Raw genomic sequence first — 16,698 nt, 5'->3', positions numbered from 1 at the left:
GCGTGCGCGCGCGTGCGCGCGCGTGCGCGCGCGTGCGCGCGCGTGCGCGGCATGCGCGGCTAGGGCGCAGGCAAGTGCCAGAGGGTATGGGGGTGGGCACCACCCTGGGGCTACCCGTAGCATCGTCGGCTCAGTGATGGGTATCCCAAAATTTCGCCGAAGAAGCGCCACCGGCGGCACGCCGGGATGAATCCGGACTGTTCACATTGTTCGACACCGCGACGGCGAGCCGCCGCGGGCCCACAGGAGGCCTCGGAGCCGCGGCACCGGTCCGCGCCGCCAGCGGGGCGAGAGCACCAGCCTACAACCTGCCGACATGGCAGTTGCGACGGCGCGTTCACACACACACACACACACACACACACACACACACACACACACACACACACACACACACACACACACACCATTGGGTTTGTACTATTAACAACGGAAGGCGCTGTTAAAATAGTATCTTCTTGCCCTCTCGGTACTTGGCGTCGAGGGCGGCGCGCCGCCACCAGCCGCGCCTGGCGGCGTGCGACGTCGACGTGGACCGGCAGCAAGACCACGCCCGCGCGTCGGACCATGCCACCTGCCTGCTCGGCGCCCGTCATTTTGGCCATCGACCGCGTCCTCCGTCTCGAGGGCGCCTGGCGGCTCGGCCTGACGCCCGACGACGGCTGGAGCGAGAATGTTGCCGTGCTGACCTCCGAGGCGCTCTACTTTCTCGACGCGAGCGAGCCCGAACAGCTGTCGCCCGTTGGTCGCTCGGCGGGCCGGCTACTCCTCTCCGACATCGCGGACCTCGTCGTCTCGTCAATCGACGGCGGAGAGGGCTCCGAGATGCTGCGCATCAGCGTGCGCGCAATCTTTCAGGGCGACGCGCTCCTCCGGGCTCCGCCTGGCGCCTCCTCCATGCCGCTCTGGGTCGAGGCGCTCGCCAGTGCGATGCGCGGCCGCCTGTCGGATGGCGCAGAGGCAGGCCCGGCCGACGGCCTCGCGGCCTGCCTCGGCGCGAAGGAGAGGCAGTTGCGCGTGTCGGCGGCCTGTGCGTGGTGGGAAGCCCGGAGGCTGCCGCCGACAACCGAGCAGTCCTTCAGCAGCACGCTGGAGCCGCATTCAACGATGAGCTCTATCGCCCGTAGGCCGCCGACGCCGCAGTCCCTCCCGTCGCCGCAGCACTCGGCCGGCACGCTCCTCCGGAAGCGTCTGCTTGCGGGCGGGGCGGGGGAAGAAGCGGCGGGCGGAGGCGGCGGAGGCGCCGGCGGCAGTAGCACCGGCGGCGGCGGCGGCGGCGGCGGCGGCGGAGAGGGCGGAGGAGGGCGGTGGCCGTGGGAGAGCGGCCTGCTTGGCGGCGTGCGCGGCTTTGGTGTGCTCGAGAAGCGGCGTGACGGCATGCTGCGCGTGGGTTGGGTGGAGCGGCTGTTTGTGCTGTGGTCCGGCGGCGGCGCGCTCTCGCTGCTGTACTACAAGAGGCGAGGCGCGGAGCAGGGAGGGAGCGACGAGTTGCTCGGTGAGCTCGCGGCCCGCTCGAGCTCATCCGAGCTCAGCCGAGATTGACCGAGCTCAGCCGAGATTGACCGAGATTAGGCGAGGTGCGAGGCGTGCTCGAGCTGCGCGGCGCGACGCTCGAGCGACGGGAGAGATAGAGCCGAGATCGGAGATGCAGCAAAGACGCGTGTGTGCAGCACGGCAGCACTCCATGCGTACCTGTGAGGTGGAGTTCAATCCGACGCCGAGGCCAACTCGAGTACTAACTACTCATCCTCGGCTCGTGAATCAGGCGCTCGAGGCCGAGCCGCCCTCGGCCCGGGAAGACGGCGGGAAGGCGTCGCCACGCAGCTCCACCTCCTCCTCCGCCTCCTCCGCCTCGCACTACCTGCGCATCGTTGCCCGCGAGCCGCCGGCCGCCGAGCCTAGAAGCAGAATACGTAGTCTTGTACTCCAACTGGCGCCCGAGAGGGCCACGTATTCCGCTGATTCACTGTATTCGCCTCCGTTGTATTCACGCGGTGCTCTGAACACACTGCACAACACCGTCTTCCCGCCCTCATGTCGGAGTATTCAGCCCGTAGGCCGCCGAGCCCTTCTACGTGCTCCCGAAGCGCTGCTCCGCGCTCGACGTGCGGCGAGGGACGGAGGAGGAGTTGGACGAGTGGGAGGCGATGCTTCGGCACGCCATCGCCGCGGCGGAGCACGGCGCGGGCAGGCCCGACTTGCAGCTGCCTCCGCCTCCTCCCATCTCCGCAGCTTCGCCCTCGGCCTCCGGCGCGCCGCCTCCGCCACCCTCCTCCTCTCCCCCCCCGCCGCGCCTTTTCGCGCGCGCCGTCGCGTTGGTTCTCTTCAACGGAGGGTGCCTGCTCGCGCACTACGCGGCCGGCACCGCCCTGCTGGCGGCGGCTATCCTGTGCAACCTCGCCATTTTTGCGCTCGTGCCGCCGACCCCGCCGCCGCCGCCGCTGCAGCAGCGTCCCCCCGAAGCGCGCCGGACGGTTGCTGGCGCGGCACGGCCTAAGGCCGGCGCGGTTTGCGGCGCGGGCGCGGTGCTGGCCCGCTCCGGCGACGCGGCCGCCTTTTCGGTGCGGTGTGGGCCAGACTACCCCCGCCGAGGGCTCAAGGCGCCGTCTGGCCCGGCGATCTACGAGCTCGCAGCGAGCGACTTCGGGAGGGCGCACGCGCGTCCGAGGCACATCGCCGAGCTGATGCAGCTGCCCGCGGCGGCGGAGGGGCCCGGCCGGCTCCCCGCGCTCCTCGTCGTGAGCATCGTCACGCCGGTTGCGGCGCCCACGCTCTACGGCGAGCCTGAGACCGCGGATTGCGTCGTCGCGGCCTTCTGCTTCCGCTGCACCGAAGCAGCGCAGGCCGCATCGCGGGAGGCGCAGCCGGGGGGTGCCGTGGAGATGCTGGCGCGCTTCAGCGCGGAAGCCGCGGAGAAGCGGATGGAGGCGGGAGCCTTCAAGATCATCGCGCAGGCGGCCAACTGGGGCGAGATCGGGCTTCCGTCGGCGATGCGAAAGTTCAACGGCAAGCCGGTGCTGATCCGAAAGTCGGCCGAGCTTTACCTCGGCGCGAGCTACGTCGAGATCGACGTGTTTGTCGACCGCTTCTCCTTCCTCGCCAAGAGAGGCCTGCACAGCGTCAAACCGCAGGTCAAGCACGCCGACATCGAGCTAGCCTTCCTCCTGCAGGCCACGGCCGATGCCGACTTGCCCGAGCGCGTGCTGGCGTGCGTGCGCATCCCACACCTCGACTGGGAGGCGCTGCCGGCGTGGCCAGCCGCCATGTGCGGGTAGAGCAAAGCTTGGGATGTGACGACGCCCTAAGGCGGGGCGGTGCGCGCGCGCGCGCGCGTGTGTGTGTGTGTGTGTGTGTGTGTGTGTGTGTGTGTGTGTGTGTGTGTGTGTGTGTGTGTGTGTGTGTTTGTGTGTGTGTGTGTGTGTGTGTGTGTGTGTGTGTGTGTGTGTGTGTGTGTGTGTGTGTGTGTGTGTGTGTGTGTGTGTGTGTGTGTGTGTGTGTGTGTGTGAGTGTGTGTGTGTGTCTGTGTGTTGCGCTTTGCATCATGCACCTCGCCTTTCTTACTGGGCCACGTATGGGGACGTTTTTCTTAAATTTTTCATTTTCCTTTGAAACCTTATCCCCGCCCAGGCCCAGCGCCCAGGACGCGCAGGAGCCAGGTTGCACCTTGCAGGTACCCCACCACTTTGTGGTGTGTGGAGACATTTAGCATACCTTACCTAATACCTTACCTTACTCTACCTTACCTTCTTATCATGCTACAACGTCTCTCGCTCTTCCACCCCTGTGCATGCGCGTACTGCACGTGGGTCACATCTCATGTACCAGCTACACGCTCCCTCCTCCCCCGGCGGCCCGCCAGCGCCGCGCACGCCCGCTGGATGTGCTCGCGCGACTTGCAGATCGTGAAGCGAACCTGCATCCACAGCCATGGCGTGAAGAGCACCGACACCGTTTCACATACCGCGGCTCGCAGATCGAGACCACGCACCAGCGTGCACGACTCCGACTGGTCCTGGTCCGCGTAGAAGACGCTCATTGGCGTGCAGACGACGCCGCACTCCGCGGCGAGCGAGCGCACCTGTGCACGCAGCAGCGAAGGCCGTTGTGAAGGAGACGCCGTTCACAGAGCGGCCGGTCACGGAGCGGCGGGCGCACAAAGTCAATGTCGGGCACGCCTGGAAACAGAGGGAGGTGTGAGCACATCACTGAGTAGCGTGAAACCGAGCCAATGCCGGGCGCGCCCGCGTCCGCCACCAGGAAGTAGCCTCCCTGTGCGTCGCACACAGTCAGGCCTCGGTGCTCTCGCAGCGCCTGCGGACAAGAGGTTTATCAACAGAGAGTAGAGAGGTGTGAACAGCGGCTGGTTCTCGCGCGGCGCCGTGGCCAGCAGCTCGAAGTTGGCGCCGAAGAGCTGCGCCACGCCGCCGAAAGAGCCATCCTCCTCTCGCAGTGCGGCAGCGATGCCGGCTTGCAGCGGCGTGGGTGCGGAGTAGGTGAGGTTCGTGTGCGCTGATGCGACCGCGGTGGCGAGGCGCGCCGGCGCCAGCGCCCACGCCACCCGCCAGCCCGTCAGGGAGAAGAGCTTGCCTGATCAACGGGCGAAGCAATCGGCTCAATTTAAAGTCGTGATTCGTAAGTGGTTCGCCAGCCCGTCCGCGCGAAGCGCTCGCCGGCGCTACTGACCGTGATGGTCCTCCCGCGCATGCCTGAGAGCAGAGGAGGCCAGTGTGAACACCGAAGCACGAGCGGTGTGGGAGGAAACGCCCTCCTCGCGCGCCAGGCACGTCGCAGAGGCGGCGGTGCCTGCACCCCTCTCCAAACACCGCGTGCTCGTACACCTCGTCCGAGACCTAGTTGAGGGAGTGGAGGTGAATGAACGAACTAATGACTGAGTGAGGCGCTCGTGCTCCGGCGTCTGACACCGCCAGCAAGTCGTGCTCGACGCACACCTGCTCACGCGCTTTCAGGTGTGAAGACACGCCGTTCTTCTATCTCCTGCATCGACGCACCTCTGGGGAATCTCGGGGAATCTCGGGGAATCTCGGGTGATCTCGACGCACCTCCGCGACCGCCGCCAGCTCCGCCTCCGACGCCATGTGGCCGGTCGGGTTGTGCGGCGAGTTGAGCAGGACGGTACCTGGAGCGGTCACTGACTCATTACTGAGCAGCGAAATGAGGTCGTGTGGTGACCCGATTAGTTACTGACTAATGACCAGCACTCTCGGACATCTCGCCCACATCTCGGCCACATGTCGAGGAGGACGAGCGCCTGTTCTGGGCGTGACGGCGGCGCGCAGCGCGGCGGCGTCGATCGCGAAGCCAGGTGCGTGAGTTCGCACGGGCTGCATCACGGCCGGTGCGTTGTCGAGAGCGCCTTGCGTGAACGGGAAGTACGGCTCGAAGACGATCACTCCGTCGCGGCCTCCGCGCGACACCTGCTCGCTCACGCAGGCGCGCAGCGCCGCGTTGAGGCTCTCCTGCCCGCTCGTGCAGATCACCACCTCGGACGCTGGGTCGTAGGCATCGCCGGGGTAGAGGCGGGCGTACAGGCGGCTCACCTCCTCGCGCAGCTCCGAAAGGCCGGCGGGAGCGCTGTACTGGTTCGCGGCGGCGGAGCCTACCAGGAGCGCCTCCGCCGCCGCCTGCCGGGCCGTCAGCGAGCCGGCAAAGTCCGGGAACCCCTGGCCCATGTTGATCATTCCTGGCTGAGCGGCGAGGCTGTTGACCTCCCTCCACACCTCTACCGCTGTCGCGTAGCCTCGGCGGCAGTGAGCGGTCGCATAATAGCCTCGGCGGCGCAACGGCAGACGCACTGCGGCTCGAGACAGCATGCGTGTGCCCGAAGCAGCCGACTGCAACTCGCTCAGGTACCAAGAAAAAAGAAATCACAGGTTCTCCGAGTGCGGGGCAGTCACAGATGACGAGTCCTCACTTGGGCTATTCACACTTTAGCTCTTCACAGATGACACGTCAGTTCTTTATTAATTATTCTAGGCTCTTCACACTTTGGCCCTTCACTCATGACAAGTCCTCACTTATTTCTTGAGTACCGTAGGCTATTCACACTTTGGCTCTTCACAGATGACACGTCCTGACTTATTTATTAACTATCCCAGGATCTTCACACTTTGGCTCTTCACAGATGACATGTCCTGACTTATTTATTAACTATCCTAGGCTCTGCACACCTCGGTTCTTCACAGATGACACGTCCTCACTTCTTTTGTAATTGTTGGAGGCTCGTCACACGTCGGGACGACTGGAGTGGACTCTCAACATCATACCCTGGGATCAGACGAGTCAGAGTGTGTGACGTGAGTCACTTTGGGCCACGGCCCTCACTCCGAAATAGGTGCAGCGCGATCAGCGCTGAGCTGCTGATGGAGTATAGTGGAACTGGATGGGGTAATTACTAGTGTGTTAATTATTAATTGTTAAAGTGTGTATTCAAAAATTCCGTTGGGGGGAGGTATTCAGTCGGGGACAGGGAGGGTCCAGCTAGGTGGTGTAATTACCTAGTTGTTAGTTAGTAATTAGGATAATAACTATTAATTTTAATCATCGGGCGGGGGCGCGGCGCGACGGCGGGCGGCGCGAGGCGGAGGCGCGGCGAGGCAGCGGGCGACGCAGGGCGGGGCGGGGCGGCGGGTTGGGTAATTACTTAATTATTAATTAATTATTAATTAATGATCATCGGGCGGCGGCGCGACGTAGAGAGCCGCAGGAAAGCATGGCACCGCACGCGCCAGCAAGGCACGAATGACGTCTGAGCGAAGCCAAGCCTCTCTGCGACTGTATCTAGTAGGCGCGGTGACGGGCGAGCCACAGCTGGCAAGATGCCGATCGCCATCGAGACCTTGCTCGAGCCGCGGCGGGGCCCTGAAAGTGGAGCGTGTCAGGATCGGCTGCTCGGCTGTGAACTGACCTCGCTGTGAATGTCACCGCCGTCACAGTTCACAGACACTATTGTCCATGAATGGTAAGACTGATAGTAGAGTAGAATCGGGTCGAGCGACCGGCCCAGTCGACCGTCCCCTCCCCTCAGCAGAGTGGGCGAGAACCTAAAACTTTGGGTTTCTTTTTTTCGGCTCCGGTGGTGAGCCTGTGTGTGTGCCAGTCCGCGCCAGTCTGCGCCCTTGTCGTGCCAGTGTGCTGTGAGAGAGGCTTGTATCTTAAGAATTCTTTTTTTTGTTCACTGGGGGTCGCCGCGCGTCGCTGCGTCGCTGTGGATATGCCAACTTTCGTGCTGTGGGTGAAGGCGGAGCTAGAGGGCGTGAAGTCGCTGAGCTTCCCATTCCCGTCGACGACATGGACTTTCGACGTGCAGCAGGCCGCCGGTAGCGAGACGCGCGAGGGCGTCGTCATGGATCCCGAGGAGGCGCGCCGCACCGCCACCGCCGGCGTTTTGCTGCCACCTCTGCACAGTGTCGTCCCGCACGCGAGAGGACACTCGCAGTGGATGTGCCTCCGCCGCGGCGCCGCAGGAAGTCGAGCTCACCGACACAAAGGACGGCGTCGCCAACTTTGCGCTCAAGTTTCCGGGCGACAAGCGGCAGAGCTACGTCAAGTTTCTTGCGCCGGGCGAGAAGCACAAGGAGCTAGAGAAGCACAAGGTCAACTCGTTGTAGATGGGGATGGGAGAACGGCACAGGCCGCCATGCACACACACAGAGGAGAGAGGTGAAGACACAGTCTGGCCGGTGTCGGGACACCAGTCGGGCACGCCGCTAGGTCAAGCTGCGAGCTCAGACCGCCGACGACGGCGACCTCGTGCCGGTGCTGGCGATGGAGTGCCGCGGGCTCGAGCCGATCAAATGGCACCCGACGGGCGCGCATGCCTAGAGGCTGATTACACGGATCCGTTTCGGGAGGGAGGCTGGGCTGGACTCCGCCGTAGTCGCTGCATTCGGAGCCCCTGCGCCTCACGGATACCGCGGCCACACCGTGGCATTGGCGTGCTCGCACCGTAGGCCCGTATGAGGCCGAGAGCGAGAGCGGCGTGGTGTTTGACGGTGTGAGGCTCGACGAGGGCGACGACTGGTGCGACTACGACGAGAAGGCGGAGGCTAGCATGACGGTGGGGAGGGAGGTGCGGTACGAGTTTCGACGGCTGTGAGGATTGGGCGGCAGCTGCTGCTCGCCGCGCGGGGAGGTTACAGTACTGCTGCAGGCGGGCGGGCCAGCGCGTTGCGAGGCGTCCCGATCCCGAGCGCGCCGCTTCCATCGCTCCAGACAGTACGTCCCAGTGAGGATTGCGGTGTAAGGTAAGGTCAGGTAAGGTAAACTTCTCTACACACACGAGGTGGTGGGCCAGAAGGTGGGGCAAGGGGGGGACGATCGCACCCTCGAGCGTCTCCACGTCTAGACGACAGGTGCGTATAAACAGAGCAACCGCCTGTGAGCTGTGTATGCCTGTCATAATACATAAAGCCGTAGTCTGAGGGTGCAGTTGGCGACGGTATATCATTTCCCACTATGCCACGTCGCCCATCCCGGGATGGGCGACGTGCCCGGCCCCACGCTGCGCCCACGGCCCGCGCGCCGGCCGCCCGGGAGCTCAGGCGCTACCGCTCCGCTTACACGCATGGTAGCCGCGGCGGCGAGGTCAAGGTCGATTACAGCCCCACCTCCTTTGCCGGTCTCAAGATCGAACGAGACCGCAAGCGGCGCACTCTCAAGTGGCGAGCGTCCGACTCTCCTCAGCGGCAGGCGCCTCGCCGTCGCCGCCGACTCGCTCAAGCTCGCCGATCGCGACGGCAAGCTGACGCCGCAGCAGGTGCGGACGCAGAGCATCATCGGCCACCTCAAGTTCGTCGAGCGTGTCCAGCCGAAGCTCTGTCTGGTCCTCCACCGCCTCTCGTGCGTGATGTCTGCGCCGCCGCCGGCCGCCTACGTGCTACGACGTCGCGCGCGCCGCCCGCAACACTGAGGGAGGGTGGGGTCCTCAAAGAACCAGGTCGGCTCGTGCGAGTCTCCGCTGCCGATAGGCCGGGTCTGCAAATCCCCGCAGAGAACAAGCAGGCCATCTCCCAAGTCCAGCTCCTCGCGCCGCATGTTGACAGCCTTGATCAGCGTGCCAATCTCCAGGCACCCCGCCTGCGCAGCCTCGTCGACATAGACAGCGCGCGCAGTGGCGACATCCTCCAAGCCTGCCCGCCCCTCCGTGTGCAGCTTCTGCATCACGCTCTCCGCGTCCCACCGCTCGTCCTTGTTCACACCCGCCGCCTTGTTGAGCGTCATGAACTGGCAGCTTGCGTACGCGTGAACTGGCAGCTGCGCCTTGCACCGCGACTGGATCACCTTGAGACCCGCCCAAAACGCAGCCACCACCACCGAGCGAACCGGGCCATCGTGCCCGGGGCTGCCAGCGTCGCCAGCGGCGGTGCCACTCTCACCGCTGCCGTCCGACTCAGCCAGCCACTTGCCCGAGTCCCGCAGCTTGCCAGCGTGGCCAGCAACGGTGTCGCTCTCATCATCGCTGACGCCCTTCTCGAGCCTCTCCCTCTTCGTGGGCGGACGGGCGTACGTGAACAGCTCGTCGGCGTCGCCCGCCGCCGCCCGCCTTTCCGCGGGCACGGTGCGCACCGCCTCCACCGTCCACGCCTCCCGCAACGCCGCGCCCCGGCCCTCGCCGAGCCGCTGGAATGGTCCGCCGCCGTCGGCGTTCGCCGCCGCCGCGGCCCAGGCCGCCGCGGTCAGCGCCGCGCCCTGACCGACAAACGCGCACAGCGGATCCGGCATCTGGCCCACCGCCTCCCTCGCCCCGCGGTGGCCAGACCCTCTTCCACCCTTTGTGCAATCGCGCTTGTTACGCCTGATCGCATCATCGATTCATTATCTTTCGTCCGTCCCGCCGCCCGCCGCGCGGCCAGACTCCACATCACATAATTGTAAACGAACATTGATGGGAAGGCGAAACACAGTCCGACCAACGACTGGGACACCAACGCGTTATGGGTGGACGCTAGACGGGCATCGCGGTTCACAGCCTTGTTATTGAGAAGAAAATACCTCCTATGGCGTTCACAGCTGGCAGACCGCGGTGTGATCGATCAGCACTCTCGCTTTGCACTCGGCTTCTCCCTTGCACTTGGGCATGGACACACTGTACTTGATTGATTCAATGATCGCCATGTTGAACACGGACCCCAACCAGATCACGCTCCGCCGCGGTGTCAACAATCAGTTTGACAGCACCTTTCCTCCGCTCCTCGCTCAAGCAGGCCTCTCTGAGCGCGACTTTGCGAACGCGCTGCAGAACATCAACGCGGCCATGTCGGAATTCGATCCCGTCGCTTTCGCGCGGCGGATGCAGTGCATCGCGATCGGCACAACGCTCTTCTTTTTCGCGCTGTTTGCCATCATGGGAGATGTGGCTGGCGAAATGTGGCTCAACGACGCCATCCCTTCACCAATAGTGCTCCTGCTACCCATCATGATCCTCTTCATTGCCGCTCCCGTGTGCATCATGAAGCAGACGGCGGCGCGGATCGAGAGGGAGGTCCAGCGCGTGGACGCAGTCTGTCGGGCGCAGGAGATGCGCGGCGTCACGTTCCGGGCTGAGAAAGTGGCCACTGAAGAAGGCGGTCTTCCAGGACTGCTTGCCACTGGCGTCACCGTTGGCCGCGGCCGCCAGCACGTCAACTACGACTTTGGCCTCGTCGTGCGTCTCACCGCCGGCGGGGCCACCTCACAGGCCTATGGAGCTTCTGCGATGCCATTTGGCGTCCCGACCGGCGGCGCCGCGCCATTTGGGCAAACCATCCCTTCGGTCCAGGCGACCGCCGTAAACGCGAGCGTGCCAGTCGTGCACGCGAGCCCCGTCGCGGTGGCCGCGTCGAGCGCTAGTCCCTCCATTGTGGACCAACTTAACTCGCTCACGTCGCTCTACCAGTCGGGCGCGCTGTCTGCGAGCGAGTTCGAGGCCGCCAAGGCGCGGCTGCTGGACAACGACAAGACGCGGCTCATGAATGCGGGGTTCTGATGCACTCGACCGACCACTGCTGTCGCACGCGGGCGTCGGACTGTGAGCGATGCTTCGACCCACGGAGCGACACGTCTACTGGCTACGTGAGAGCTGTTGCGTGTGTGCGACGCGTTTTTGTGTTTACGTGTTGGTACTGGCTACGTGAGAGCTGTTGCGTGTGTGCGACGCGTTTTTGTGTTTACGTGTTGGTACTGGCTACGTGAGAGCTGTTGCGTGTGTGCGACGCGTTTTTGTGTTTACGTGTTGGTACTGGCTACGTGAGAGCTGTTGCGTGTGTGCGACGCGCGTTTTTGGTGTTTACGTCTTGGTAACATAGCCCTCTTGGCTCGAGTAGTGATGGTTGCGCGTGAGCTCTTCTTGGAGTTGGTCCACACCTGTCTTATCCAACGCCTGTCACGGGCCCCACCGCGGCAGAGCTGCCTTTCTGGGAAGCGCGGAAGGTCGCCACAGAAGTCGAGGACGAGGACAACGCCACGCGCGGGATGTCCACACGGCGCACGCTGATCACCATCTTCTTGCTCGGCTGCGGAACCTTCCTCATATCGCAGTGGCGCCTCGTGCAATGGCAGAAAAAAAATTGCTTTAGAAGAAAAACGAGCACGCATATTCTCCCCCCTCCATTCTCTCCCCCTTGGCGCGGGCGCCCCACTCCCCCCAGCCCCTGAATCGCGTACTAGCTGTGGCTACCGTAGGCCACACTTGCGTCGCCGGGGGTTCCCTGCCCTAATGGGAAACTGGCCGCTGATCCGAAGACCGACTGCACCAGGGTTTGCTAGATCGCGCGGGGTGAATGAGTGATGAAGTTAGTGCCTTGGGTGCCCGTTCCCCATGGTGGCTATGAACGAGAGCTCTCACTCCCAGGGTACTCCCGCGTATCTCGGCTCCCTTATCCCCCCCCTCTTCCCTCCCCTTTCTCTCTCCGAGATGACCCGTGCTCTACGTGCCTAGGTTCGGTCCTCGGGGAGGGGGGATTGTCGGTGTGTCCTCGCGAGTTTTTCGCTGGACGCCCGACAGCTTCGATTTCCCTCCTTAGCGCCCCGGGTAGAGCGTGGTCTCCCCTGGAGCCTGCCACGCCCGTTCTGTCTAAGCCCAGGGTTCAGCTTTCCAGTTGATCCTTATCGGACTGGTGAGTTCCTTCTCGCTGTCAGTGTGACGCCCCGGCAGACATTGGCAGCGGTGCTACACACACTACGCCATTTTTCGTTTGATTTTTCGTTTGACGTTTTCAAAGGGTGTCCTTTTTTAGCAATTTCTATGGGCTAGCGATGTCGCAGTACATGCGCACTAGTTTGGCAGCGATAACGTCCCCGTGGCAAGCTAAGGGGGCGCACGCGCACACAAGCCCCACGCGTCTGCCTTGTAGCATAAAGAGAGGACTCTTCCCAACATCTCCTTGCGCTGTTCGTTCGTGACTCGCGAATTCGTTTTCTCCAAGGGAGTGTTTTGTTTGGACAAGATTTTATGGGCTAGCTATCTCGCAGTACATGCGCACGAGCTTACCGTAAAGAAATCGCCATCGTGTTTTTCTTTTTATGCTTATGGCAGTAAAAAGAACTGCGTGCGGCAGGCGCGGGCTCGGTCGATATCCCATACTTCGACTCACATCTTCATTGCTGCGGTGTGAGTGTCAGTGTGCCCGGGGAGGCGCGGCTGCGGGGTGGATTGAGAAGGTCTCAGAATGCAGAGAAACTGCAGGAGTGGGCAGAGGCGCGCGCTGCAGTTTCTCTGATCGGGCTGCTGGCGGTGTGAGCGCGGGACGGCGTGGTGAGGCGTGAGGCAGGCTATTGTTGTGGGGTGCGGGCTGCGTCGTTAGGCGTATGCGTGCCCATGGTGCTGTATGCTGTGTGTGCAGGCAGGCTGGCGGTCTGTGCAGCAGAGAGCGGTTGAGCGCGCGCGCGCGCTTGTGCGGGCGTGCGTGCGCGCAGCGTGCCACGCGCGCGCCTCGTGCAGTGCAGACAGGCGCGAGGCGGCAGGGGCGCAGTGCGGAGCACGCGGGCTGATGGTGCTGTATGCTGTGTGTGCAGGCAGGCTGACAGGCTGTGCAGAAGACTGAGCGGATGAGCGCGCGTGCGGGTGCGTGCGTGCGTGCGCGCCTTGCGTGGTGCAGAATCTGCGTCGTACTCGCGGCGCGTCCTGGTACAGCCGCTTGTGAGGTGCCAGAAGCAGTGTGCAGAGCCTGCACAGGGCGCAAAAAGGCGAGGTAGTGCTGGTGAGGTGTGCTGCGGCGCGCGCGTCGCGGCGTGAGTGGATATGCGGCTTGCTCTGGTGGTGCGAGGGGCGCGTGGCTGGTGCGGGCGGCGCGGGACGGCCATGGGGCGCCAGCACAGGGCAGACGCACATGACACAGGCTTCTGGGCGCTACGCGTGTGTTTGCGTGCGCGCGGGGACGAGGTCGATGGTCGGCTGCGCGGCCGCCATCGGGAGCGAGGCCGCGGGCGCGACCCGGGCCTCGCTGAGCTTGGCCGCCACGAGCGCCGAGAGGGAGAGGAGCGCGGCCGGCGCCACAGAAACGCCGCTAAAAGGCGTGCGCGTGCGCGTGCGCGTGCGCGTGCGCGTGCGCGTGCGCGTGCGCGTGCCCGTGCGAGTGCGATTACCGACACAAGCAGTGTGGCTGCATTCGCAACCCAAGATTGGTCTTCCCGCTGGCACTGCTGGCGACCATCCCGTTTCGGGCTGAATGCTCAAGACCAGGAACGTGCTTCCCGCGCGGCTGCTCAGCTCGCTGCGTCGCCTCGCGGGCGCCGAGCAAGCACACGGCGTGCTCGGGCTTGCCGGCTGGCGCTCCGTGTCGAGCACCGCACACGCTGACTCCGCAGCTGCCGCCCTACCGTCAAGATCGCAGACGACCTCATGCCCGCCGACTTCCTCACCAAGTGAGTCGCGCGCGACAAGCTGAGGCGCAGCGTCGACTTCGCCACCAATGCGCGCGGAGAAGCAGCCGGGTGGGGGTGCACTCGAAGTGGCCGTTCTGGCTCGCGATGATCAGCGGCGTGGTGCCTCTGGTGTTGGCTTGGTCGACCGCTGCGCCAGCCTCGAGGAGCAGCCGGGGCGACCTCGGGGTGGCCGTTCTGGCACGCGATGAACAGCGCCGACGCGCCGCCGCTGCTACCACCGCTCGTCCGGGCAGCGTGTCGCGTTGAGGGTTGAGACTGCCGCGCGTCCGCCGGCCGGAGAGGTGGGCGTGCAGCGAGGCGAGGTCGCCGGCGGCGATGTCGGCGAGCAGCGTGGCGGGCGGGCTCGCGGCGGGTGCCATCACCGAGTCGAGACGCAGCGGCTACGTCAGAGCGGAGGACCAACCAGGGCGGTGTGTGTTATAGTGTATCGCACGGCGCCAGCGGACGGCTCTCTGTCTGGGGCGGGGGCTCGAGAGCGCGTCGGAGGGCGGACCTCCCCTCAAGGCGTACGCCAGACTGCCCAACAGGGCGTCCACACAAAAACACAACGCCTGACCCAAGACGCACAAGCAAGCACAGACAGTCGAAAGTTTAATCACGTGCCTCTGACAGAGCCGCTCTGAGCGCTAAAATGTTCCCTCACCCACTTCACGGCGTCCGCGAAAGACAGGTCGCACCAACCGCATGTAAAGTCGTACAGCTCCGGGATCTCGTGCCCGACGTGCCGCCTCCACTCCATGTTCCACCCCCAAGGCGTCGTGTCGGTGATGCGGATCAGGAGCACGTTCGGGTCCTGCTCGGACAAGTACGGGCATCGGTTGTTGATTGCGCCCGGCCGGATGGCGGTGACAGCGTTCATCACGTCATGCGAGGCGTCCGTGACGACATGATCCACGCACCCCGCCTCGCCAGGAGCTGGCACCACGAGGCCCTGGTAGAACTGGGTGTGCCACGGCTGGAACGGCGTCCACAACCATGGGCCGTAGGGCCAATAGAGCTCAGCGTACATGCGGCAGTCCGCGCTGTACTGAAGAAAGCCTCCTCGCGGGCAGAGCAGACCGGCCGCGGTCTGGTTGCAGCCAGTATAGTTCCATGCTCCGATCAGCCAGGGCGGCATGTCGCAGCGCTCGTCATTCACTGCCGCCAGCGACGCAGCCAATCGTGTCGCTGTGACCCACCGTGAGAAGAAGGCGCCGGCCGTAGCGAGGAGCGCCAGCGTACAGAGAAGGCATGGCGTGCGGGCACTCAGCAGCTGCCGGGTCTGCTGCGTTTGCATGACGCCGGAACCTGGCGAGTACAGTCGACGCCTGCTATTCACAGCACAAGCCCTCGCCGCGGGCTCGAGCATGGGGGGGGGCGCGGCCTTGAGTTATGTGTACGCCAACTCAGGGTGTGTGGCAGCCCGCTGGCTGTGTGTCTTGTGAGCTTGTTTGTGTCTGTGTGTCGCTCGTGCGTGTCGTCATCATCTGTCCCGCGTCCCCACCCATAGCCATACCGCGCTGGTGTCCAGTCCGAGCCTGCGCATGCGGCGTTTCGCTAAAAAACAATTGGTTTACTGAGAAGCCTTTAGCTGTACGCATTAAGGCTCCAGACGTCCCGCGTACCACGCACCTCGCTTGGTAAGACGCCGCCAGGCAGCGTCACGAGAATCGAGAATACAGTACAACAGCTGGCTGCTGCGTCTCGTCTGGAGGTGCCGCACGACGAAGCGAGCGACCGCGAGAGATTGCTGAAGCGCAACTCCCGCAGCCCCGCTCCGTGTCGCCTGTATGCCGCGGTCTCCCCCTTCGCCAACCCCGTGCACACTCGTCGCCCGCCGGTGCCCGCGCTGCAGAACCAACGCTAGAGCTCCTTGGCGGCGTCGCGTTTGACCTTCTTCTGCTGCTTCCACGCGTGCTCCTGCTCCTGCATGATCTGCACCGCCCGCTTGCCGCGCGCCTGAGCGTTGGAGGCGGGGGCCCGCTCCCGAATACCTGTCTCTCTCTCTCTACCTCAAAAGGTTTCTTTGTGGTGTGCAGTGAGGTGCCGCGCGCCTCGAGGTAGTCGTCACGCTGCCTCTTCTCGCGCTCGCGCTCGCCCGCGAGGAATGCGCCTGTAGGGCAGGGGTCCTCGGGACTGAGTCTGAGGAGGGTGTGCTTCCGACTGCTTCATGCCGGACAGACGGCGCGTCTCTTCTCGACTCGCCCGGGGCACACACCCTCCCGCAATCTCCCGCAATCTCCCGCAATCTCCCGCAATCTCCCCCTTAGGTGGACCGCCTGCCCGTGGCGTGTCTACTCCCCCCCGGGTCTTGACCTTGTGAGACCTTGTGAGAGCAGGCCGGCAACACCCCCTGCCCCATATCTCCCCACATCTCCCCGTGTCTCCCCGTATCCCTCCCCGCACTCCTCGGCATCTAGAGAACGGCACCGTCCTTTCGCAGCTCGCGCGCCGCGCCCTTGTGCTCCTTCTTCGCCTTGCGCTTGAGGAGCTGCAGCTGCGCGCGCTCGCGGTCGGGGTCGGCGTCGCGGCCTGTTCACACTGGCGGCTGTGGAGAGACGCCGCTCGCGTCCACGCGGCGCGGGCGGGCGGGGGCCGGGGGGGGGGGGGGGGGCATCCTCAAGGCCTGGCTGAAAGTCGCCCTCAAACACCGGATTGAGCAGCTTGATCGGCACCTGTTCACAGCAGCAGGGGTGAAAACCCCCTTTTCACACCCTCCAAAACCGGATTGAGCAGTTTGATCGGCACCGGGGGGGGTTGTTTCAACCCCAAAGGCCTCCGCCCGGGAATCCCCCCCCCAATGCGAAACTCCCCAAGGGCGCGCGCCCCCTCTTGCCC

General features: G+C 64.4%; 6 protein-coding genes across 6 annotated transcripts in view; 4 read left to right on the top strand and 2 right to left on the bottom strand.

Annotated features, from left to right (window-relative positions):
* Positions 1-479: 479 nt before the first annotated feature.
* EMIHUDRAFT_453811 (hypothetical protein) lies at positions 480-1,495 on the top strand (the record flags this gene model as incomplete). The annotated part of the gene is made up of 2 exons (XM_005757086.1): positions 480-1,052; positions 1,128-1,495. Coding segments are annotated over exons 1-2 (852 nt in total), but the record flags the coding sequence as incomplete, so codon positions are not given.
* Positions 1,496-2,057: 562 nt separating this feature from the next.
* EMIHUDRAFT_466160 (hypothetical protein) lies at positions 2,058-3,584 on the top strand. The gene is made up of 2 exons (XM_005757085.1): positions 2,058-3,314; positions 3,415-3,584. The coding sequence occupies exon 1, from the start codon at positions 2,148-2,150 to the stop codon at positions 3,273-3,275; it is 1,128 nt and encodes a 375-aa protein (XP_005757142.1). The 5' UTR covers positions 2,058-2,147; the 3' UTR covers positions 3,276-3,314; positions 3,415-3,584.
* A 230-nt stretch (positions 3,585-3,814) lies between these two features.
* EMIHUDRAFT_220845 (hypothetical protein) lies at positions 3,815-5,831 on the bottom strand (the record flags this gene model as incomplete). Its single annotated transcript, XM_005757084.1, has 9 exons — positions 3,815-3,913; positions 3,989-4,078; positions 4,156-4,311; positions 4,421-4,587; positions 4,684-4,706; positions 4,810-4,850; positions 4,923-4,949; positions 5,061-5,137; positions 5,264-5,831. The coding sequence occupies 9 exons, from the start codon at positions 5,829-5,831 to the stop codon at positions 3,815-3,817; spliced, it is 1,248 nt and encodes a 415-aa protein (XP_005757141.1).
* A 1,400-nt stretch (positions 5,832-7,231) lies between these two features.
* On the top strand, positions 7,232-7,842 carry EMIHUDRAFT_69103 (hypothetical protein; the record flags this gene model as incomplete). The annotated part of the gene is made up of 3 exons (XM_005757083.1): positions 7,232-7,402; positions 7,509-7,613; positions 7,738-7,842. The coding sequence occupies 3 exons, from the start codon at positions 7,232-7,234 to the stop codon at positions 7,840-7,842; spliced, it is 381 nt and encodes a 126-aa protein (XP_005757140.1).
* A 2,241-nt stretch (positions 7,843-10,083) lies between these two features.
* EMIHUDRAFT_360192 (hypothetical protein) lies at positions 10,084-14,419 on the top strand. The gene is made up of 3 exons (XM_005757082.1): positions 10,084-10,572; positions 10,606-11,017; positions 14,116-14,419. Exons 1-2 carry the CDS (start codon positions 10,124-10,126, stop codon positions 10,982-10,984), a joined length of 828 nt encoding a protein of 275 aa, XP_005757139.1. The 5' UTR covers positions 10,084-10,123; the 3' UTR covers positions 10,985-11,017; positions 14,116-14,419.
* Positions 14,420-15,723: 1,304 nt separating this feature from the next.
* The window catches only part of EMIHUDRAFT_220839 (hypothetical protein), a gene marked incomplete at both ends in the record, with an annotated part of 4,537 nt that continues 3,562 nt past the window's right edge, over positions 15,724-16,698 (bottom strand). Inside the window, 3 exons of the mRNA XM_005757081.1 lie at positions 15,724-15,819; positions 15,873-15,973; positions 16,291-16,392. Coding sequence (XP_005757138.1) covers positions 15,724-15,819; positions 15,873-15,973; positions 16,291-16,392 — 299 coding nt within the window. The remainder of the gene's footprint in view (positions 15,820-15,872; positions 15,974-16,290; positions 16,393-16,698) is intronic.

Source organism: Emiliania huxleyi, assembly GCF_000372725.1.
Source record: "Emiliania huxleyi CCMP1516 unplaced genomic scaffold EMIHUscaffold_93, whole genome shotgun sequence".
NCBI classification, from domain to species: domain Eukaryota; phylum Haptophyta; order Isochrysidales; family Noelaerhabdaceae; genus Emiliania; species Emiliania huxleyi.
The sequence above is the reverse complement of the archived record's forward strand: the minus strand, read 5'-3'. Positions and strand labels throughout refer to the sequence as shown.